The sequence below is a fragment of the Rhinolophus hipposideros genome, assembly GCF_964194185.1.
Source record: "Rhinolophus hipposideros genome assembly, chromosome: 23".
In the NCBI taxonomy this organism is placed as follows: domain Eukaryota; kingdom Metazoa; phylum Chordata; class Mammalia; order Chiroptera; family Rhinolophidae; genus Rhinolophus; species Rhinolophus hipposideros.
In genome coordinates, this window is record NC_138069.1 from 30,784,352 (window position 1) to 30,808,119 (window position 23,768).

The window sequence follows — 23,768 nt, forward strand, 5'->3', positions numbered from 1 at the left end:
TCTCTGTTCCTCAGAATATTTCTTGACATTACCACTTCCAATGATGGGTTAGTAATTCTTTCATCTTACAGATACACACCCTGAGGTCTAGATATGTCCTTTAACCTGTTTATAGCTTTAAGATGCACAACAAGGAAACAGTAGCCCTAAATAAATTTATAATGAATTAGGCAGATTAAAACCCATGGAAGAAATCTCCACCGAATATGTAAGTACATTAAACTGAGGTTTAAATAAATCTGAGAGTTAGAACGGATTTCCCCAGTTTCTGTCTTAACATATCTAGGTACCTACACCTTTTCCCCAGACCAGAGGATGAAGACGACTCATCTTACCACTTCAGTGGGCCCAGGTCCTAACATCCATTGGAATGTCTTGGATAGCTTTAAAACAGTTGACAGTGACTGAACTCACCATGGAGTGTGGCCCACTGTTCCTTAGGAACTTTGACTAATTAATGAGCAAGCATTTTCAGCTTCCTACAGGAATGCATTGCATTTAACAACCTACAGAAACCCACTCCACCCCGCCTGCCCCTCAGACTGGCTGACTCAGGTTTGCAAGATCCTTCTTTTGGAATCACCTGGAGGGAAATGATCATTGCAAACAAAATTTCCTTTGTCAGCGGGGCAGGCAGACATCAACACTATTACAGAGATCAAGCACTCAAGCAAAATGCAAATTACTTTCTCTCCTAAGTGTAATATTAACGTCATATATTTCCCTGAGATTATTTTCATTTTGAAAATTCATCGAGGTTTAATCTAATCATAGCATAATCTGTGTACCTGACAAGAAAGTGAATGCTTTTTCCAATTCATGTGAAGGGCCTCAGGCACTTTCCATAGTATATACTACCTTTTTTTTTTTTTTTTTAATATGTGTATATGGATTCTTCATGGAATAAAAACTAACTTTAAACTTGGGAAACTTTTATTCTGAGTCAAGATCAGCCTCAGGCAAAATCGAAAGTGTGAGATTCTATCACCCCTCAGCCTCTTCTTCAGTGCCTGTCTCTCCCTTTCCCAACTTCCTCTTCTCCATCCTTCTCCCCATGGCATGCTCTAGGTCTCCACCCCTATAACACAGTGCTTTCCATGTTAACACTCCACCTATAATCCAATCTTTTCTGATGATTGCAGCATACAACTCAATGCCCACTTCCCATATTCATCAGCCAAGAAGCCGGTGGTAGTTTACTTTCTGCAGTTTGCATTGTGAAAACAGATTTTTCCTTCTAAATATAAAATTGTTACAACTTTGAATACATTTCTTCAGACTGTACACAGTCTTTTCTCTAAACCTTGCTCCCTGTCATCCACAACCTATTTGGGCTGAAACACCACCGTTTTAGAACTTTGCTTATCTCTTTCTCTCTCCCATCCCATCAAAATGTACTAGTCTCATGTGTCATTCCTTTCAGCTTTCATTCTGTGACAAACCAATTTGACTTACTAATTGGAGCTGGAATTTTAAACTCAGAATAGTTTCAATTGAATCAGGGCGTTTTCAATGGATGAGTTAATCTAAAGTATAATAAACCAACAATTGAGGTTCTGTGAGCAAACAGTATGGCAAACAGTACTAGCCTGTGGGAGAATAGCATTCTAGACTCAGTCAATCATAAACTACATGGGTGACCCTGGCCAGGTGACTTAGCCTCAGTGGTCTTCAGTTTCCTCATCTGTAGAATGCGGAGACTGGGCCTAAGGTGGAATTCGGGAGAGGCAACGCTTTCTAATATGCTGGACATAATGTAAATATACTGGTCAACCATATGTTGGGATGAGGTAGAGGATGACTGCCAGGGCCCTCTGAGCTCTGAGATTTGGGGTAGGGGTGCTTCCCCGCATACCCCAATCCCACCCTTAGTCTGTTTCCTGCTGGCCTAGGAGGTACTCTGCATGGGCCCAGAAACTTTGGCCTCACCTGACTTTCTGTGTTAATAGAGTAAACAGTGTCGGTCTGATGTAACAGTCTGCAGGAATAGGCGATATTGACTGCTGTCTCCTGCTTATCTCCAGTCAAGACCCAGAGCTGGATCCCAGCTTCCCGCAGAGCAGCGACTGTGTCTGGAACTCCTTCCTGTAGCCGGTCTTCGATCCCAGTGGCTCCTGGAGTGATCAAGGACACCAGAGATCCCATTTATCATGAAAAAGTAGCTGCTTAATTTCCCCAAAGCCCTATCAAGCCAGGCAAAGATTATGAAGTATCTTCCATGTTCTAGGCTGTGGAAAGCACCCAGGATACAGCAGGGGAATAAACAGAGCTGGCCCCTACCCTCTCAGGGCTAAAGGCCTGTTGAATGAGGATTTATAACTGAGCTGTGCGAGGAGAGAAGCCCAGGGTGTCACGTGAACATATACCAGGAGAACATCTCACAGAGCCTGGTCAGGGCGCGAAGGGATTCATGTGACAGCCAAGAAAGCTATTACAGGGACTTAGGCTGGAGAGTGACAGGATCAGTTTTGACTTTTAAGAAGATCATTCTAGAGAAAGGACTAAAGTTTGGAGGAAGGAGGATGAATTCAGGACTAACAGTTGGAGGCTGAGCAGGAGAGCTGACGGCATAGAGGAAATGGGAGTGGAGAGACTGAAATCTTTGCTCTGCAACTGATCACAGCAGAATTAACAGAGACTCAGGTTTTGGACACCACGGTTGGAAGCAATGAAACATGCAGATTCCATAATTTTTGAATCACCTCAAGCTTTGCACCAACCCTGATGAATACATACCCAAATATTGAATAGGCGCTCAGCGATTAAGCAAAAAGAAACCAGCACTGAAATTGAGATTCACTTCAGATCACAGACGAATGGCTACCCGTTTCATTCTGGGCAGGGGCAAGGCATTTCATTTCTTTTAATAATTCCGAATGACAACAGGTTGGCAAAGCAGTTACTCGGGATGCATGGTGAAAAGGTCATTTTACGTTGAGGGACCGAGCGTGAATGCAGGGCAGCTTTGTAATGGCATGGCAGTTTCTTGGTGGCAAGATGAAAACCTTTTCCCCCAGCCCTCTCCTTCCCAAGCCACCCTGAAGGAAGAAAAACCACCTCACTATCCTGAAATGTGCCTGTTTTCTATTTGAGGCCCAAACATGCAGGTAAACAACCCCAGGAAGAGCGATGGTTCGAGCCTCATCTTTCGCTCCAAGGGTTAGCCTGGAGGGTGAAACTCTGAAGCTGATTTATATTACAGGGAGGCAGAGTGAAGGGGGAGAGGAGGCAAAACACATTTATTTGTGTGAAAGAGAAAATGAAACAGGAAGGCTGTGAAAGCGTTTCCCAGCCAAGGAAGCTGACAGGTCCTGACAAGTGTGTTCTCTTTCTCGCAGGACCAGCTGAGGAGCACTTCTCACCCCGAGACCAGTGCTCCCCCAAACAAAGGAAACCTCAGGGGGCAAGGACCGGGTCAGTGCCCTAATGGGATGACATTATGGTGGCCTGGTGTGGTGGGATAGAGCTGTCTGGTCTAGCTGTCCTCTGGTTCCTGTTAACGTGAGTTCCCGTGGCCAGCTTTCAAGGAGGCCTGTGAGGCAGCTGGAAAAGGCCCCCCAGTCAAAACACAGGAAACAAAAGGCTGGAGGAGGTGGGGAGCAAAACTCTCGTCACCCATCTTACCAAATCATGCTGCTAGCTTTATATACAAAGGGAAGACTTTTTTATTATAGTGACACTGGGTCTTTCCCCATGCACCTTTCCCCATGGCTGGGCCGCTGGGAAAGTGTGTTTTATTCAGAGGAGGGGATGTGTCCCTGGGCACACAGCAAAACTTGGCCCTCGTCTCCAGCTCAGCATTGCCTTCCAGGATGAAAGAAAGCTCGTGTCATGTGGCCAGTGTGTGCATACTGTTCCCACATGGCCTTTCCCAGATTTTGCTCTTGAGCTGTGAGGGGATTAATCCTGATACATAAAGTCTCTCTCCCCCTTCTCCCTCGACAATGCTTTACCTCCAACAGAAATATAACACTGTCATTTAACTGTGGTCTCCATGCTTCTCATCGTTCCCCCAGCGTATCAATCAATCTAACTTCTATAGAGCAGCAGCATGAGTAATTTTCATAAAGCACAAATCTATCCCTGCTTTTATTCCTTTCCCCTCACCAAATGTTTAGCATGTGATTTACACGTCCCTTCATAATTTGGGTCCTGCTGACCTCTCACCCACATCCTTTCTACCCCACACTCGTGGTCCAGCCATGGCGGACCTCTGAGTTAGCAACTGGCCCAGGCTTTCTCCCTTCCTTCCACCTGGAACACTCTCCTCCTTGGCCTGAGCAGAAGCTCCTCTTCTCCATTTAGTTCTGGCCTTCTCACACCCTCCTTGATCCCAGGCAAGGCTATAACTTCCTACTTTGTGCCTCCATCCTACCCGGTATACCTTCCAGCCCAGCACTCATCACACTGTTGAAATTTCTTGTTTAATCATCCAGTTTTCTCACTAGACTCTAATTCTGGGAGTGCAGGGCCTGGGGCTCTTATTCCCTGTTGTAGCTCCAGTGCCCACCATGCTACTTGGCACTCAATAAGCATTTGGTTGAGTGAAGGAGAAGCAACCAAAGTCCTAGGCTTCATACAGCAGGGTGCTGTATGCTCCTGCCTTAGGAAGCTGCATGTGGAGTCTGGGTTGGGTATTGGCACAAACCTTTTGAGCCAAATACCTGGAAGGGCACCCAGGGAAGGTTCCTAATTGAGATAGATTTGTAGCAGTGAGGCAGCTTTGTAGCAGTGTCAGAATCAGGGCCAAGAACTCCCTTTCTAGGTTGTAGAATTCCTATTTTTCATTTAATGAGACTTATTTTTAGCTACCGAGTAAGGTGAGTTGATTTTCCAGACGCTGTGCGGTCTCCATCAGAAGCTCATCTCGGTTGTCGAGGGACGCCTCGGCCTCACGCCGGAAACTGGCCCATCGCTGGAAGTCCTCTTCACTTACAACCTACGGGACAGGAACAGGCTCATTCACAGCTCTGGGTGAATCCCTCCTCCTTCCCACGTGTGGGCCTCCTACGGGCCTGCTTGAACTTCACTACACTATTAGATGGGGCTTTCTCATCAATGATCTTTTTTTCTTGAATCTGTGAAGGATTGATCCTCATACTATATTATCACCAAACATCCGTTGAGCCCCTGCTCCACTAGATATACAGCAGTGATCAACAAACAAGATCCCTGCATGCCTGGGCTTTGATGCTGTTGGAGGGTGAGAGACATTATCCAAGTAACAATTTAAAAGAAGAGGTCATTTCAAGGAGTTCTATACAGAAAATAAAGAGGGTGATATGATGAAGTGTGACTGGGTAAGGTGATAGCTGTTGGGGAGAGGGGCTGTTTCATTTGGACCTTCCGATCTCTTAGACAAGTTGAGACGTGCAAGTTGAGATCCAATGATGAGAAACGTTCAGTTATGGGGTGGGGCAAGGGCAAAAGCTGTGAAACAGCAATGAACTTGGCTTTCTTCCTTGAACACACCAGTTAGCTGAAGGATGGTGAGCCAGGTAGAGAGGAACCAGCCATGAGGCTGGAAAGGTAAGCAGCAGCCTGCTCTTGCACAGCCTGGTAGACTGCTCTACCAGCTATTGGAGGTGGTGCCCCAAAGCTTGAAGAATCCAACTAGAGGTCATGTCTCCCTCCCTGGGAGTCCCGCAGCACCTTTAGACCCTGCCGTTGGCATTACATGCATATTGCCTCTTATATCAATGAAAGATTCTTTTGTTCAAGCATCAAATGTTCCTTGGTTTTTCCTCTGTGCATGGCAGTATAGGGAAAACCAAGGGGACACAGGTAGGCCTTTCACTCTTGTGGAATTCACAGTCTTCTGAGAGGCAGAGAAATAGGCACAATAGTTTCGATGGAAAATAGAAGGTGGTAAGGGTATAATTATAATGTACAGAGTAGTAAGCACTGTTAGTGTGCGCTGTACGTGTGTTACTTGAGTTAACTTCCAGGACAACTGTATGACATAGGGGCATTAGCACCATTTTACAGGTAAGAAAATCCGAAACTAAGAAGGGTGAAGAAACTTGTCCAAGGTCACACAACAGATAAGTGGTGAGATAAGACTTGTACCTAGGTGGGGCTGACTTTAAAGTGCGTGCTCTTAAACTCTATGCTGCACTAAGCACCATCAAAGAGATGAAGAGCTATGGGGATGTATGGAGGAGAAATAAATCTAGCCATCATAGCTCCCCTACCTGATTTTAGGTGCTTCATTAGATGGCCCTGCTCTGGGATTCATAGCTCTCTTTGCCTGCCTCCCTTGCAGGGACTTCAAGGTCAAAGAGCTGGAGGACATGGATAATCTGCAGGACTTAGCTGGGCCGAGGGCAAGGCTATAGGGAATGGTAGGGGCTGTGACCAACTGCAGAACACAATCCTTAACAAAGGGATCAGATGCTACATGGCTGTAGCCATTTGCTGCCATTCACGAATGGAGCCCAGTTTGCCAGATCCTCTAAATTTTCCAGAGAAACCAGCAATCAAGATTTTTATGTGATCACATAAAGTCGCCCACATTTAAAATCTACGCAAATAATGCAAAAATTAAAAGGATACTATGAAGGCAAAATCTTAACATTAAAAGTTGTCAGTTATGGTTACCAACGATACACACAATGAAACGCAGGAAACCACAAAACCACACGGATATGGAACCTTGCCATTCAGATTTCTGCCCCAGCAAACCTGTCCAAGTCATGGGCCTCTGCGGTGAGTCAAAATAGCCAATTTTGAAAATATTACAGCAACCCACATTGAAGGTCTTAGAAAAGACAGAACCAGGGTTGAAGGCATTCCGCTCCTCCCTGAGGAATTTGGTCTTACCTTCTTGGCAATGCACAGTGTTCGAAGCCCATCTCTCGCGTACAAGTCCAGATGCTTCTGGGTCCGGGCTCGGATTCTCCTCACTTTCTTTTCCACATCACTCTCCGTCACTGAAATAGTCGTTGCCCCCCATCAGGTCATGCACAAATGCTTAGGGGAGCCTTGTTCCTCACACTGAAATCTTTAGAGAAGGAATCCCCATCTGGCCCTTCCCCGGAAACATGGAGGAGCTCTCCTGGCTGTCAGAGGGCCCAGGAAGGTGATAACTCCAGGAGGCCTTCACTTGCCTGCTCTCCATAGCTGATAATCAAAAGCCTGGCTGAGAAGAGTACTGTTTCAGGAGGGTAGGTGGTCTGAGGTATTGTTCCCAAGTATCTGTTTGCATCAGAATTACTTGGGAACTTCAACAAATAATAGAGTTTCCCAGGCCCAGTTGAAGACCTGCGGAACCAGAGACCAGGAATCTGACTCTTTATTATTACCTAAGGTGTTTCCTTTGGATCCAGGTTAGCCCTGGGTGAGCAATGGTTTGCTAAGTGTTAGGCATGCTATCCATCATCTTCTCTGTCATCTATTTCCGTCCTTTGAGCAAATTAGGTCCCAAGACGGCTATGGACCTGAATCTCATTGCTAAGTTGTTCACCCAATAGGGTTTGCTGAGTCAGGCTTTCTTTCTACACAACAAATGGTCTTAGAAGAAAAAAAAATTTTTTTCTGTACTTCCTATAAATCCAGTGTTTAGGATGAAAAATTATTTAATTGTATGGCACAAAGTCCCGTTGATGAAGTCCTATGTGATACATTTCTGTGAGAAGAAATTTATCTGCTATTCTGGAAATTTCAGTACTTTTATCTACCAGATAAAAAGAATTTTTCGTGCTGGGTTGGTGGGTATGTGGCAGGACTGATGCCATCACCACTTTCTTTAAGATGTCACAGATGTCACTAATCAGTTGCAACACTTTACAAAGCAGAGCATGGAAAAAGCCTCAGAACCCTTTGCCAGTGCTAAATCGAGATCTTCAGAGGCCCTCAATAATAAACAGAATCTGTGCCCCTCATCCATCCCTCCACATAATGCAAAATTAAAAATACAATTCTCAACCGTTAGATAAGAAAGCCCAAGAAGCTCGGGTTTTTCCCATGATACTATTCTAAGGCTGTTTTTATGCACTCGAAAAATATTTTTCAAAGATTATTTTCTCACTTTTTCAGGTGCTACTGTTTCTGGTGCCTTAAGCAGTCTTTAGGCATTGTCTTATTGTGTACTATTTGCAATGTTTTGTTTTCGAAGACATCATTTCCTGAGATTAAACCCTCTTCCCTGTGTGCCTTGGAGTTGCTGATCTTTTTGCTCAGGCTCCCAGAAACCTCAGGGTCAAATCAAAGGTTCAAACATGGTAACTATATTAAACCCAGGGTTATTTTTCCCTCTTCTTTTTTTCCCCAAAGCTTTACTTTAATAGGAACGTTTTTCATGTGTCTTTCATTGGAAGCATTCCTTATCCATTTTGCAATCAGGTGAGGAACAAATTAAAAAAAAAAAGTGCAAGGTGGCTTGGATGGCGGTTGCCCAGGGATCGAGTGCCATGGCTCCCTTGACTCAGAAACACTGAAAGCACTTGACTGCCAGAATCTGGGGATGAAGAGACCAAATTAGCTCCCTCCCCATTCTCAACACTCATCAGTCCCCATACACTCTTGGCTCTGACCCATAGCTAATAATGCAAGAAGCACAGGGCTGCCTATGCAATTCTAAAGCTTGGCTGGAATCTGCCGTCCTGAGAGAATCATAGCCCCATAACGGTCTTCTCCTGGTTAGTGACCAGGAAGTGGCTGCGCACTGATTCAGGCTGCTCCAAAATTGGACACTGATATGCAGGGACTTTGGAACATTTTTTTGGCTTAAGCGCAACTTTATGAAAATCCATTTGGGGGAGCCTGGGGAAAAGGATGATAAGAGGGACACCTGAGGCTTCTGAGAGTGAGCAGAGCCTGGCGTGGAGTTCTGGCGGCGTGGAAAGAGCTCTGATGGGGGTTTCAGGACACCTGGGCCTAGGACTCACCTCTAGTTAGCTGTGCCACCCCTCTCAGGTCACCTACCTCTCCGGGTGCAGTTTGGCCTCTCTTCAAAACGAAGAGTTAGGACCAGACTGTGTTGTAGGGTATTTTACTGGATGCCCTGGCAAAAAATCGTGGATGGTGAATTAATATTTAAATAGGTTTGAAAAACTAGAAACTGGGATAAAAAAGTTTAAGAGGCTTTCTATTACAAGAGTAATAGAAAGTCTTTAATCAGCTAACGAGCACTGGAAATCTCCAGGTCGAGGAGGTGTAGAATGTAGTAAGTGTTGAGGAACCTGTTTGGGGGAGGGCATCTGTGGGCCAGTGTTCCAGCTGGGACCCGCTGGACTGAGTGACTCTGTAACTTGAGCTCTTCGTTACCATTCTATGCTGCGTCTTAAACCACAGAGCCCTCTTTTCCTGGAGCCCTGGTTAGGAGTACTCACCACAGGCTGGGTCTTCCAGAAGGTCCATGATAACCGAGTCGGCGCCCTTGGTGTAGATGACGATCTCACCGGTCAGCGGGTGCCTCACAACCACGGACATTCTCTTTCTGACAGAATCGAAGGCCAGAGTGCAGAGGACATCAAAGGTGAGGCAGGTGCCCTGGGGCAAGCGCACGGTCACCTGCTCGGGTGTCCGGGACACCAGTGTGAAGCTGTAGGCATGCGCAGCATGGACCAGGGCAGCTTCGTCAGGGCTCTCGGCCTCGTAACAGAGCTCGGGGCTGGCCAGGCCTAGGGCCGGGGCCTCCAGCACCTCCTCCAAGGAAGCATCAGACCCAGATGCCACGATGTCGCCCTGGTCCCACGTGCTGCTCTTGTAGCCGCCATCAGTGGAGTAGCCTCCACTGCCCACAGACACGTCGTCTCTTTCTTCTGAGTCTGTGGTGGGCACGTTGGCCCCCAAACTCTCCCCCAGGTCAGTGTCAGAGGGCACAGTGGACGAGAATGACTGGCTGAGGCTTGACAGCTTCAGCTTCTGGAAGAGCTGCTGAATCTTCTCCAGGGACGTCCCCAGAACCTTGGTCGAGGGTGGCATGGTGACCTTCAGATCAAAGGAGGGAAGGAGAACATTATTCTCAATGTTAGGAAAAAATTACCAGGTTCTCCATTGGTAGAATTTAAAGGCCCTTTTGCAATGAATGGATTATTTGGGTCTTCTGTGACTGTGGGCAAGTCTTCTCCCCGAGGTGAGCCTCAGTTTACCCACATATAAAGTGAGGGAGTTAGGCCGGCTGTTTCCTCAATCCCTGACATTCCTGGGCTGGGCAATGACCATCCCACTCTACTCAGGGAAAAGGAAAGAAGGGAGATAAAAGCCAGCCCCATAATAAGAGTTCACATTCCCCACACCCTTACCATAGCCTTTATCTTTGCACGCAGCATCTTGTGTCATCCTCCCAGCAACTTTGTGGGATACTATCATCCCAATTTATGGATGAGGAAATTGAGGCACAAAGAAGTTAAATAAATTGGCCATGATCAGCCAGTGTGTAGGTGGTAACACTGGCACTCCAATCTGGTTCTGACCCCAGAGGTTGGCGTCTTCCTGATGGACCAGCTAAAGCCTCCTCATTAAGTTGAAAATGGAGAGGTGGATGCTGTCCTTCCTACAGCGGTACTTCCTCTCCTCTTGGAAATGGAGTTAATTTCTCAGGTAACGCTTCCTGCCTCTCAAAGCTCCTTGAAGACTTCTGATAACCTGGCGGCTTTTCAGTGGCTGGAGTGACTTTTCAGGGTGGTTTGGAATCTGGGCGTATTACGGGGAGGTTCTGGGTTGGTGCCCGGGTGAACCTTCTTTTTCTTGCTTTCACAGCCACAAGTTGTAACACCCAATTACTCTCATCAGTCACAAGGGAGCTTGGGTGAGAATTTGTGAATACTTAAAGACAAAGCTATCTTCAGTACCGAAAAATAATTCAAAGTATACTTTTCTATAAACAGCCATCCAGCAGCATTATCTCCCAACTGACAAAACACCACACATGGTGTTAATGGTTTCTTTTAAGCACCATACAAAAGCAGAGACCGGTATATAATATGGTATTATGGAGTCATACAGATGGTTCTGCCATGTATTAACTATACATCTTTTAAGTTATTCAAGCTCTCTGAGTCACCGTGTCTTCACTTATTAAATCTGAAGCCATGCCTCAGGGTGGCTCGGTTGTGAGGATTAAATGATAAATCAGCTGAAGTATTTGGCATGGAACCTGGCATGTAGCAAGTGCTCAGTAAATATTAACTCTGAATATCTACCCTGTAGGCAGATAGACACCAAATTTGAAAGCTACACAGAGAGCTCATGTATAACTTTTTCAATTTTATTTAAAAATGAACCTGAGGGCCAGAAAGGGTAAAAGATCTCTTCAAGGTCTCAGAGTGATGAAATGGTGACACAGTGAGTGGCTAGGGCCCAAGGGTCTTGTCTCCCTGTTTGGGGCTTCACCTCTTGCCCCTACCCCACCCTCCCACCTTCACCATCATCAGTCCTTACCCTCTGCCTGGGCTCGGTGGTTGTGGAGACCATGACAGAGTTGCAGATGGTTAGGGCAAGGAAGAAGTCAGCGATGGAGGCAGTGGTGGAGCGGGAAGTCTTGGCAGGTCTGGAGTCTGGCAAGGCCTCCAGCCACAAGGTAGCATCTCGCACCTTGGTCAGTAGGTTTTTATCTGGAGACACATCTTTTTCCTGAGAGAGAAAGGCCTGGGTGAGTCTTTCCTGAAGGGACGGGAGGAAGGCCCCCTCCAGGTTCTGTGCACGCCTGGGGAAAGGATGATACCGTCGTCCCTGCAGTCTTGCATCAGCATGTCTCCCTCTCCTGCAAGCTGGGTCATTACAGATTCTTATTGGACTCCTCTCTGTCACTCACCCCACATGTCCATCCGCTATAGGCTCTGGCAGTTCTTCCCTCCCAGCAGTGTCTCCTCCATTGGCCCTCGTTCCTGATGCTTTGGCCAGGCTCAGATCCTCTAGCCCTCAATCCTGGATTTCTGCATCACCTCTCAACTGATGTTGCTGCCTCTCACTTCTTTTCCTTCTGACCCTTCCTATGTCTCACCCATGCATCTTCCTAAAACACCATTTCCCCCAGGGTAGTCTTGAGTTTGAAGACACTTCGGGCGATCCTCCTGTTAGCACAATCAATTCACCCTGTCATCTGAATTCCTTCACAGTCTGCCTTTCCACTCTCACTCCCATCACTTCATGCAGACCCTCCGCTTAGCGGGTGGTCTGTTTGCTGCCTCCTGGATAAATACTCCCCTTCTCCACCTCTGACCTCACCTGGTTTGATACGTCCTCTCCTGTCTACCAAAATCCTACCTCGACTTGAATAACCACGAGAAGTCCCCCATTGTCCACGAGACTCTGTCTTCTGAGCCATCATAGCAGTTCCTGAACTCAGTGTCACGGGAGTACATTTCCATAGTACAGATGAGCACACTTTGGGGTGGTGGGGGCTGGGAGACCGGCAAGTCCTGCGCCGTCTAAAAGATGGCAACTGCTATGCTAGTGAAATGCTTCAGGGATGGTTAAGTTTGTCAAATCTCTTGATTTTTCAGGATAAAGCAGAGATGATGTGAGAACTCTCCTTTTTTTTTTTTTTTTTTAATTTGTGGGCTGAAGCTGACTGACTGACTGACATTTTTGACATCTTTGTAGAAATTGCCACTTGTCCTATCCTTTGGAATTCACCACACATTGACCTATGTTTTAAATTCAAATCTCTTATCTCCTCTCTACAGATGAGGTTAGAGACTCATAGACAGAGACGGCCATTTCCCACAAAGTTTTGTCTTCGAGATCTCCGACTATTGCTTTGTTTAAAGCAGAAGTTCAACAAGCACCGGCTCTCAATAGTTAGCTATGAGAAAACCCATTCTGCAAAGAAGTTTCTACATAAGACCATTTCTATCAGTGGTCAGAGTTCACGGTTTAATATTTAGAAAAAAGAGAGTCAATGGCTGAAAAATATGAACTAAGAGAATCTTGACTGATTCAAAGAGTGAAGACCGAGGGCCAAAGAGCTAGCAGGCTTTACAGATAAAAACTAAAATTGAGATTAAAAAAAAAATCCTGTGGAGAAAAAAGTCCTCAGACTGTATTCTCCTCTGACTACGAAAAGCAATGACTGTAGAAGTCAGAGTCTGTCCTCCCTGGGGCTGCTGGCCCAGGTGAGAGCCAGAGGGGAGGAAACCCAGGCACGTGGGGGAGGGATGAGTGCTGGGTTTTCCAAGAGCACAGGACGTTAAAGGAAACGGGCTGGAGGTGAGGAGTGGTGGAGCACATGCTCCCAAAGACTTTCAGCCCTCATTGGGAACGCTCTCCAAGAGTCAACACCTGCATCTTGCTCATATTATTTTAAGAAGACAGTGTTCAGAACAATATCTATTCAAAAGTAGATGCTAGCTGTTAGTAAAACTGCATCATTTGCATTTCCTTTCGTTGCCCAGTAAGAACTGGTGAACCACCCACGCCCATGCAATGCACCATCCATTCTCTCTGCCTTCGAGGCCAGTTTTTGTAGCAGAAGCTCACATTGATGAAACTCTTCCTAGCTTTCCAAGCAATGCCACTTATGTGACCTCGCTGGGTTTTTACAGTTCCAAGCGGAGGTGGAACCAGTCCCAACTTAACTGAAACTCAGAGAAATGGGCTGACTTGGTCAAGGGCACCCAGTAAGTGGGTATAAAGTCAGGATCAGATGTCAGACCCTTGGGTTGCGAGTCTAGGGTTTTTCCTTACTGTGGCCATGGTAAAGTACTTCTATTCCCTTATTAATGCTCCTGCAAACTCCTGTAACCAGATTCGAGGCTCCTCCAGGGCCTGTCATCAGTTTACCCACACCACTCAAGGAACCCTGAGCCCATTTCTCATAATAGTAATGATAGCTCCTATCCAGATAGTGTGTCTTATGTTCTGGGCACACCCATCATCTCATTGCCTCTCAGAGACATTATCTGTTGAGTACAATGATACACCCAGGTCCCTCTGTATTTCAGATGAGGAAACTGCTTCCCAGGGAGATTCAGTTTCTTGCCTGAGGTCATACAGTAAGTGGGAGAGATTCCTTCAGTTGATTTGAGAGAGTCTCACTCTAGAATTCAGGCTCAATTTCCATGCCAGGGACGATCCCTATGAGAAGGAAGTGGCTTCTGCTACTTGCTGACAGCCATTGTCATTGGTCTCTGGCATCCCAAGCACGACTGATGGGTTTGTATGTTTAATCCTTAGGGCTCAGCAGATAGTCCATGAGATTCTAAAGGGAATCTTCCTTTTCCAGGAAATAGATTTCATTGAGAGTGTGGGGTTGGGGGGCACAGGAACGGGATACTTTGAACCCTTACCACAGATACCCAGAGTTGGGAACATGCATGGAGGTCATGAAAGCCAAACCCTCTGTTTTCCTGATGACAAAACTGAATGCCAGAGAGGAGGGAAGTGAACTACTCAAGATTGTACACGGAACTGGGCTCAGAACTAGGGTAGCTTTCGTACCACCTGACTCCCAGCCTCTGGCAACACATTGCTTTGCTCCCAGCTATGCATTATGCATTTCCAACCGGAGACACAGTTAAAATGATTTGATGGTTATTTAGCGCCTGTCCATTTACCCTCTAGTCTGTAAGTGCCACGAGGGCAGAGACTGTCTGTGACATGTACCCCAGCCCCTGGCCCTGGCCACGAGGGCTGTCCCCACCAACCTGGAACAGACCGGAAGTGCTGCACAAATCTCTTCCAAAGAAAGAATGGAAGACCAAGATTAAGGAAAGGAAGCAGAAGGCCAAACACACCTCCTTTACTTTTGTCTATTGCATTCTTTCCAGAGGGATGGGAGGGGACATGCCCGCAGAAGGAAGTGATGGTGAGGTTTGGAGGACAGCCTAACTGGCTCTAAAGCAAATTTCATGATTAGGAAAATATTCTTTGGTCTGATGGTTCTGGAAAACATTTTGCAAGTAACACTTCTAAACAAAGACTCTTTGCTCAAATCTTGGCTGCGCACAGACCAGGAACAAAAAAAAGGCAGTTCATTTTCCATCTGCCAGTACGATTAAACCCTGGCTCAGCAATCCACACTTTCATAAGTATGTCACCCCACCTTAAAGCCACAGATTTTATAGCAGCCAATTAGGTGACAAATGACCAATGCTTCCTTGTTCTTTGTAGTAAAATAAAAAAACCCAGCTTTTGTTGTTATTGTTGGTGCTCATTTTAGTTTTGGTTTAGGGCGAGGGGCCAAGGAACCCAAGAACAGGCTTCTTTAGAATGTGGTAGGGTGTGAGCTACCACGCCCTGACTCATGGGGTTTCAGAAGCAAGTTCTGACTGAGTTTCCAGAGGGAAGGTAAAGAGCTGATGATGCCAAGAGGTGATCAGACTGGGCTGAATGCCAGGTGGGCAGGTGGAAGGGGAGGAAAGGTCTGCTGAGGTGGGGTGGGGCAGGAGATCCACCGGGGTTGCCCCAGACACTGTCCATGGATTAAGTCAAGGGTCTGCCACTCCAGCCACAGACATTTTACAGGTTAGCGTCAGATCCCTTTAGGGCAGCATAAATCACTCCTTTTGGCCAATGCCCTCTAAGCTGTAGGAGGTGCCTATTTGAGCCAAATGTAGATGATTTCCTAGTGGGGCGATGGTATTGCTTTGAGAGGCTCTCAATCCAGGATGCTCACTAGAATCATCAGAAATAAAAATATTCAGGCCTTACCCTCAACCAAATATACCAGAATCTCAAGGGAGCGGGCTTGACGCTATATTTACAAAAATTCCCATGTTGCTTCTAAGTCTCTAGATATGTGACCATTTGTTCAAAGCAGCGGGTTTTCCTTCAGAAAGATCATTTACAACTTCTATTAGTTATCCATCTGTCTAGGACACATTATTTTGAGAAATAAATCCTCAAAATAAACTCATGAGGCAGAACAATAATGCTTTTTAAAATGGGAACATTGAAACTTCCAGCTCAGTCAGTTGACCAAAGTCCCAGAGCTAATACATGGTGGACCTGAGATGTAAGCCTGGTACGTTTGACCCCACGTGTGCCTAATGTGTAGCTGGAAGGGACTTTGCAGGTCAGCACAAACATGATGTTATTGGATTTTTAGAACAGTTGGTGAGAGTTGTAAGCAAAGTGTTTTCAGGAGATCAAATAAAGACAGAGGGTTCTCAGGTTAAGGCTACCCAGAGATGGAACCAGAACCTACGCTTCCTGACCCTTAGCCCAGTGCCCTCCCTAACAACTACCTGGGGGTGCCACTGTCTCACTCACCCCAGATTATCAAGCAACCAGAGGGTAGAATGACCTATATGGCAATTCATAAAAAGAACACGTCACCATCCTTACCTGTCTAGGCAACAAGGATATGGTCTTAACCTACGTGTCCATTTCCTTAGTGTTCCTGAATGAAACTTAGACTTGCCTTTGAAAGTGCCAGCCAGGGCATATGATGACATCCAGGACTGGCGATGGCTCAGAGGCTATGTTCATGTGTCCCTTTCATTGACTCAGCGAAGGGCCCCGAATAAAACTTATACTGGCTCGCTCAGGATTGCAGTCTTTCTGGGCGACTGAGATTTGCCAGGTGGAACATGGGGGCAGTGAATCTGTGTATCCCGGCTGAGATCCACAAAGGAAGGTTCCTTTTTTCTCCGTGTGTCCTGGGGGAGACATGCTCAGACACACGGGATACCTGTGGTTAGGGCCAAAAGGTACACACAGTGCAAACCTAGAATGTGTGCCTAATGAGAAATTACTGAATTCGCTGTTCAAGTATTTATGTTCAAGTATTTAGGTAAAAAGCTGGGGGAAGAGCATTCCATTCAGAGGGGACAGAATTAAAGAGAATGACTTGACAAAATGCATGTCCTGTTATCTCAGATGGGAAAACCAAAGAGAAAGAAAACAAACCAAAAATCTTCCTGAAGGCATCTATGGATCATTCCTGTTGGACGTTTATGAGCATCATGTCTTAACACATTGTTGTTGGTTGCCAAATGTTGCATTTCTGTGCGTAATAATAGAAGCGAGTTATCTGTGCGTGATAATAGAAGCGAGTTAATGCAACTTTGTGCTCACTAGAAGGTTTAGAGAGGTAACAACCCAGAAAACACAGACTCAAGCATTTCTTCCTTGTTACAGTCAGAAAACATAGTCCTGGGTTATGAATACAAAAGGTAGCAACATGGACAATGCTTTTGATATCATGCCAGATTTTTTAAAAAATAAAAACAAAACAAAAAACCAGCACCTACCATTTGTATGTACTATAACTGCAAAAATGTTAAATATATATAGTTATGTGTGTTAGTAATGGGGGAAATAAAAGACTAGAAGGGAATTCACCTAAAGATCCATTTTTGATATCCTAATAATGGGATAATACAGTGTTTCGCCGAAAATAAGACCTCGCTGGACAATCAGCTCTAATGCATCTTTTGGAGCAAAAATTAATATAAGACCCAGTCTATTATATTATATTATATTATATTATATTATATTATATTATATTATATTATATTATATTATATTATAATATAATATTATACCCAGTCTTACATTGTAGTAAAATAAGACTGGATCTTATATTAATTTTTTGCTTCAAAAGACTCATTAGAGCTGATTGTCCAGCTAGGTCTTATTTTCGGGGAAACACGGTAAAATTTTACGTCCCTCTTTTAGTTTGTGTTGTCTTATTCAAGATAGCTGTAGATTTTTCTGTAAGTGCAGAAGACTCCAGATGATGTGTTTCCTAGAGAAAGAGCATGGTGTGATGGAAAGTGAAATGGGTCAGAAGTCAGAAGGTCCTGGTTCTGGCCTTGACTTCTAGGGAATGCTGTGGAATCTTGGGGAAGGAACTCAATCTGCTACCAGGACATTTTGGGTCAGCTGTCCCAGTGGACCAAACGTGAAGGGACCACAAGCAGAAAGCCCCAGACCAAAGTTGCAAAGTTAAATGGCCATAGAGGCCAGGCAGTTAATCTAAGGGAGTGAAGCATGCTAGGTGATTTTGATACATATCTTTGCTTCATAACAATTTAAGATTCTATTTGATGATCACAAAAAAAGATATTCTTTCATTTCTCTTGAAATGCAAAAGCCTGTAGGCTTATCTTTTGTTTTTCTACTTTATAGCAATATGGGCATGACATATATTTTTCTTTCTTCTTAACTGTATATTGGGAAAACATACAGCATGCCTAAGGGGCAGACTGCTGACCCTCTCAGCTCGGTGATAGGGATAAACAGAGTCGGAGGGTCGGGGAGGCTATGCTGAACAGAAGACCACATGCCCAGTCAAGAGGCATCCACTTCTTAATTCAAGCCAATTACTGCCACAATGAAATGCTGGCTTAACGTGGAGAATTTTCCCAATTCCATTTTAAAATAGAAGACCAGGCATCTACATGCTTATACGAAATCTCCCAAATTCTAAATACTGAACATTTGAAATGAACACAAATTGTATATACCCAACAAAATTTGTATGTGAATTACATTCAAGACCAAGCGCTGCCATTTTGAAAGCTCTTAAGCATTTATACGGTCTTTTCTCTCACATTCCAAAGCCCACCCCTATTTGTCCCCAGTAGAGACCGCTTGCAATTCAAAGAGGAAAGGCAGGGACTTACTATGGAGCTGCTAAAGGCCACAGGAGACTGTGCATTTTCCCAGCGCCCCATGGACCTTTGTCGAGAATGGCCCTGGATGGGTACCCGGGCACTCTGGCACCTCCTCAGAGGCTGAACCCCTCCTTGGCTTCTCACTGCTGCTGGGCTCTGGGACCATCTGGTTGGGAAGGACAGACACTGGTACTGGGTCCACTCTTCACTGTCTGAGTCCAGTTCCTTTGGGGTCTCCAGTCGCTTGGCTGCAAGAAAGGAGTCCTGTGATTGCGCCTGTCATACCTTGGCCGACCATGGTTGGGGAGATCCAGACTTTGGGGGTGCAGATAAGAACACAGAGGAAGAACCTTGTACAGCTCTGGAAACTAGGGAGAAGGAGGGGTGTAACTAAGTCACACAGGTTCAAATCCTGGCTCTCCTCCCCCCTAGCTACATTGAGCTTTGACGAAACCTGTGTCTCTATTTCCTCAATAGGAGTTGTAAAAAGTACCTAACTCATGTGGTTGTTTGAAGACTTAATGACATCGTGTGTTCAAGTGATTAGCACACTCTACGTACTGATGTTTTTATTATTGAAAAGGATTCGGAGCTCCTATGTCAATGGTTACCACCACGGCAAGAGGAATTGGGTTACCTATAATATCACTTTCTTTGTCTTTCTCTATCCCTCCCACTCAAAAGAATGAATGGTGCTCTCTGGAGAGTTTCTTCTCTTAGTTAGAAAGTCTGTGTGTGGCGGAGGTGAGAACTGAGGGGGATCAGCTTTATAGGTCACTTTCAGTCCATGCAGGGTGACAGTCCGGGCATTGTACAGCCATATCTCCTAAGCTGAAGCTTTACCTCAGTCAAAATCCAAGAGATGAGTTGCATGGAAGGCATCTTGGATGGACCAAATCTGACAGTGCCGAGACCTATGCCTGCCCTTTCAGGTAAGTTGACCTGAGAAATTCTTAAACCTTGGCTGTATGACTGGTACATACTTGGGACATGTCCCCAGTCCATTCCTGATAGATAAAAATCCTGTGTGTAAATGGCACCAAAGATCAAGTGGAGGGTTACTGCGCAGGAGACCACTGATAGCTCTGGGAAGAAATGCAAGTTTACCAGTGATAAGAACAGCACTGATCTGTGACAAGGAAGCCCAGAAGTTTATAGGAAGATACTTTCCACAGAGCCACACCGCCTCGGTGGGGAGCCAGGATAATGTCTTTTATTGCTGTTGTCTTAGAAGAGTAGGGTGCTTCCTTTAGGGAGAGGGATGGGGGGCCCCTGGGAGCCCTCGTACCATTTTCTTGGTGAGAATACTCGCAGCCCATGATGGAGCAACGCCGGAACACCATCTTGTTCTCGGTCAGCGTCCCCGTCTTGTCCGAGAAGATATACTGGATCTGGCCCAAGTCCTCTGTGATGTTGAGGGCTCGACACTGAATGGACAAATCGGTCTCTTCATCGTACAGGTCAAGGTCGTTGTGCAGGAAGAAGACTTGCCCGAGCTTCACCAGCTCAATGGACACGTACAGGGAAATGGGAATCAGCACCTACAAGGAGAGGGACTCCCGAGTCAGGAACAAGTGGGGACCCTGTCTCAGGACCCTCACTGGTGGGTAGAAAAGGCATTCAATGGAAAGCTGAGGTCAGCTCATACGAGGGACTTGCCCTGAGAAATTAAAGGTCAGTGACTTCATGCCTTTCTTGGAATTCTTAGGGGAATCTGAGAAAGGGACATGCCTTCTTCACCCAGGGTGTCTGGTATGAGGTAGGCACTCGCCGTTGTTTGTGTAATGGCTGAGTGGGAGGGGCGAGGAGCTCTGCTGCCTCTTCGGAAAGTCTCCTGACCCCCGGAGATCCCTAGGCCACCGTGGGTGGCCGCCCACTTTTACAGGTATTCGGATCCCTTGTCGATCACCATCCACTGACTCAGTGCCTAATATCCTTTGAGCACTTGCTGTGTGTCACGTGTTGCTCCAGATCCTGAACACGGCAGTCCTAAGCACAACAAAATCTCTGGCTTTGAAAACCTCACACTCAATAAATGAGCAAATACATATACACGGGGTGGTGTTAAGTCTCATGAAGACACGGTCAAGAAGGTAGATGGTGATGGTCGAGAGGAACTCTTTTATAAACCACAAACTTTGAGCAGATATCGAAGAAAGGAGGGTGAGTCGTGAGGTTGTATGTGGGAGGGGGAGTGTTCCCAGCAAAGGCTGTGGCGGGAGCGGGTCAGGAGGTTAGGGGGTAAGAGTAAGCAGGCCTTGAATGTGAGTGAGCAGGACACAGCGAGGAGATGGGTCAGGGAGGGAGTCAGGGTCAAGATCACTGAGGGCCTGGCTGCTGCAGGAAGGACTTTGGATTTCACGTTAAAGGATGTGAAACCATCAGAGGGTTCTGTGCAGAGCAGGGAAGTGGTCTGATTCACAAGGAAGAAGCATTACTCTGTTAAATGAATGAATGAACTAGTGATTTAAAAAGGTTCACCAATCAGAGGATGTGGAAACACCCTCATATAGTACAAGAATTTGAATGTAGATGAAACTTCATCAACACAAAACTAGAAAGTTCCTCATCTTTTCATAGATTGTAATTTCTTATAGAGCCTGAAGACTTTTTAAAAAATTTATGTCTTTATTGCTTACTGCTTCTCTCAGTGTAGGTGCTCTATTTTTTTTTTTTTCCATCTCAATCTACCAAGTGCTAAAACACTAACCTGTGGTTTCTTTCTCTCAATGCTTAGGGCTTGACAGTTCTCTGTGTGCTACTTTATCCTCTTTTGTTCTCAGGTCACTAGGGTTTTACCTGTTCTATATCTAGCAAAGTGCCAGTTACATGTGGGTCACTGCTGGAATCTTACTCTTACATAGAAAAGCCTGATAAATATTTTCTTCTGCTATTATCTGGAGGCAGGAACTCCTCCACCAAGCAGGGCTGGTCCTGACATTACCCCACGTATGAATACTTTCACAGACCCACAAGAAGCAATGAACATTTCCCCATCTCCGTCCAATTAGTTCTGTGTTGGGGCCAGCAATGATTTTTCTTTATTTCACCAAGTTGCTCAGGCTTTGGCCACAGGTCTTCTCAAGCCCCTAGGTGTGTGTGTGTGGGGTCTTCCTACCTGGAGCAGGATGATCATTGTGAGGAACATGTAGAAGCCACCAAGAGCAAGGGGAAGGAAGCTGCCATTGGCATCTGGCACGTCGAAAGGAGGGTGTTCTCTGAAGCTTCTATTCCAGAGGCTGTGACCTGAGAGGAGGCAAAGCCAGGGTGAGACAGAATCTCTACTTAGTCCTAAAATCGATCAATTCCATCAATCCTTGGCCTATTCCCAGCAATGAGGGTGCTTTGATGGAGCCCATCTTTATTCTACACAACATAGCTCCGTGTGTGTGTTCATTTAGCTCCAAAGTGGTCCTTTGTGTAACCTACATTTCAGTCTCTTGATAGGCATTAAGTCTGTCCTACCAGAGTGACTAGCATGGGGATTACTTACATTTTGAGGAAGTTCTGTTATATAGGGGTTGGAAAGAGAGGAAAGTACACAAATTCCTTTTAGTTGTGAGGTGGAAAATGCATGGCGGGGGAGTCTTGACAGAAATTTACTCTAGTCCCTTTTCTTCCCCCATGTGTGTACTCATCTGTCTACCCACCCTTCTGTCCATTCATCTATTCATCCATCCATCTATTCATTCATCCTTTCATCTATTCCTTCCTCCTTCCCTCCTTCAGGCCCTCCCTCCCCCCTGCCTACCGCCCTCCCCCTTCTTCCTTTCTCCCTCCCTCCGTCTGTTTATCCACTCTTGCCTGACTCTTTTCCTGTCTCCTCTCTATCCAACGTTTTATTAATTCAAGAAAGACTTGGTCTAAGTTCTTGTCCTTGGTACGGAGTTCCGCACCAAGTCAGGGAGCCAGAGGTAAAGGGACAAACCCCACTCAGTGCTAGAGGTGCTGTGCCAGAGCCTGGAATGCTGTGAGAACTCATAGTCAGAGCATCTGACGCAGACTGAACCCTTTGCTTCCTTGACTGCAAATGGGGATAAGAACGCCTATCACCCGAGGACCGAAAAGATGAAGTGCATCCAGCACCTGCTGCAGAGCTCTCCTCATCTCAGTGTCCTCATCTGTCACTCAGTAATAATACCTTCTCCACAGGGTTGCGGTGGGAATAGGATGACCTAATGTGCACAATGCTCAGCTCCAGGAGAGGAACCACAGGGAATAAAAGACATAGGCAATACTGCCGTGTCCCCATGATGCTTTGCCCAGGATGTATTAGGCCAAATGCCGTCCTATGTGGTAGCAGAGACTTACAGACATGAATTCTTTGAAGGGGCTATTATAGAGCAAATGGCTAAGGGACAGCGTATGGCACAACGTAAGGGCCAGAAGCCTTCAGAGGAGTCTGAGACCCTGGGAGAAGCCAGAGAAAGCTGCATGGAGGAGGAGGCCGTGAAGGTTCCTGGAACCTGGGAGGGTGTGGGTTGATCAGAAAGGCCTGGGAAGGACATTCTGGGCAGAGAAAAAAGAAGCACTGCTGTCACACAATCGAAGTAAACATGTGATAAAGTACGGGGCAATGGTCATCAGGGAGAGCTTACACTTCCTGCAGCGCTGTACTCAAGTGCCAGCAGGGGCCCCTCACTGTGTCTGAGTCACCGTTCTCAGAAAGAACAGAATTCTGCCCCTCCCCAGCACTTTCTCAATGTATCATGTGGGCAATCTGCCAAGCTGACTCCTGCTTATCTGTACCTTATTTCCCTGCGTGACCTTTTAATCATTAACTTCCTTGCCCTGGAGACACAGTGAGATGATCTCAAATGTCCTTTCCAGCTCTGATGTTCCTAGAAAAACCTATCCCGAAGCAGAGGACACAGTTCCTGCAGCCTCTTGGAGGGCACGGAGGTGGCCACACAGGGATGGCTTTCTGGCCGGCCTGCTTCCCTCCTCTCCAGGTGCTCTCCTTCCCAGCTGTGAGCCCCTTCACATGGGTGGCCATTAGATCATCCGTGAACTGTATTCCTTAAACACTCCGGGCTCCCCGTAAGACTAAATCTCATCGTCTTCAGTGGGGTGACACGCAAAATCTCTTGGGCTCTAGGAAGGTCTTGGGGCCCTAAGAAGGTCTTCGCCTTGCCGACGTGCTCTTTTTTTTTTTTTAATTACAGTTTATTGGGGTGACAGTTGTTAGTAAAGTTACATAGATTTCAGGTGTATAATTAATTCTTTTTTTGTTTCTTTTAAAAAAATTTATTGGGGTGA

At 46.0% G+C, this 23,768-nt stretch overlaps 1 protein-coding gene across 1 annotated transcript in view; it reads right to left on the reverse strand.

Annotated features, from left to right (window-relative positions):
• Positions 1-23,768, reverse strand: part of ATP10B (ATPase phospholipid transporting 10B (putative)) — a 155,632-nt gene that overhangs the window by 26,616 nt on the left and 105,248 nt on the right. Inside the window, exons 9-16 of the mRNA XM_081035315.1 lie at positions 21,628-21,755; positions 19,798-20,050; positions 18,519-18,757; positions 11,386-11,577; positions 9,333-9,933; positions 6,823-6,932; positions 4,813-4,939; positions 1,930-2,114 (exon numbers count right to left, since the gene is read on the reverse strand). Of these exons, the coding sequence (XP_080891441.1) occupies positions 1,930-2,114; positions 4,813-4,939; positions 6,823-6,932; positions 9,333-9,933; positions 11,386-11,577; positions 18,519-18,757; positions 19,798-20,050; positions 21,628-21,755 (1,835 nt within the window). The remainder of the gene's footprint in view (positions 1-1,929; positions 2,115-4,812; positions 4,940-6,822; positions 6,933-9,332; positions 9,934-11,385; positions 11,578-18,518; positions 18,758-19,797; positions 20,051-21,627; positions 21,756-23,768) is intronic.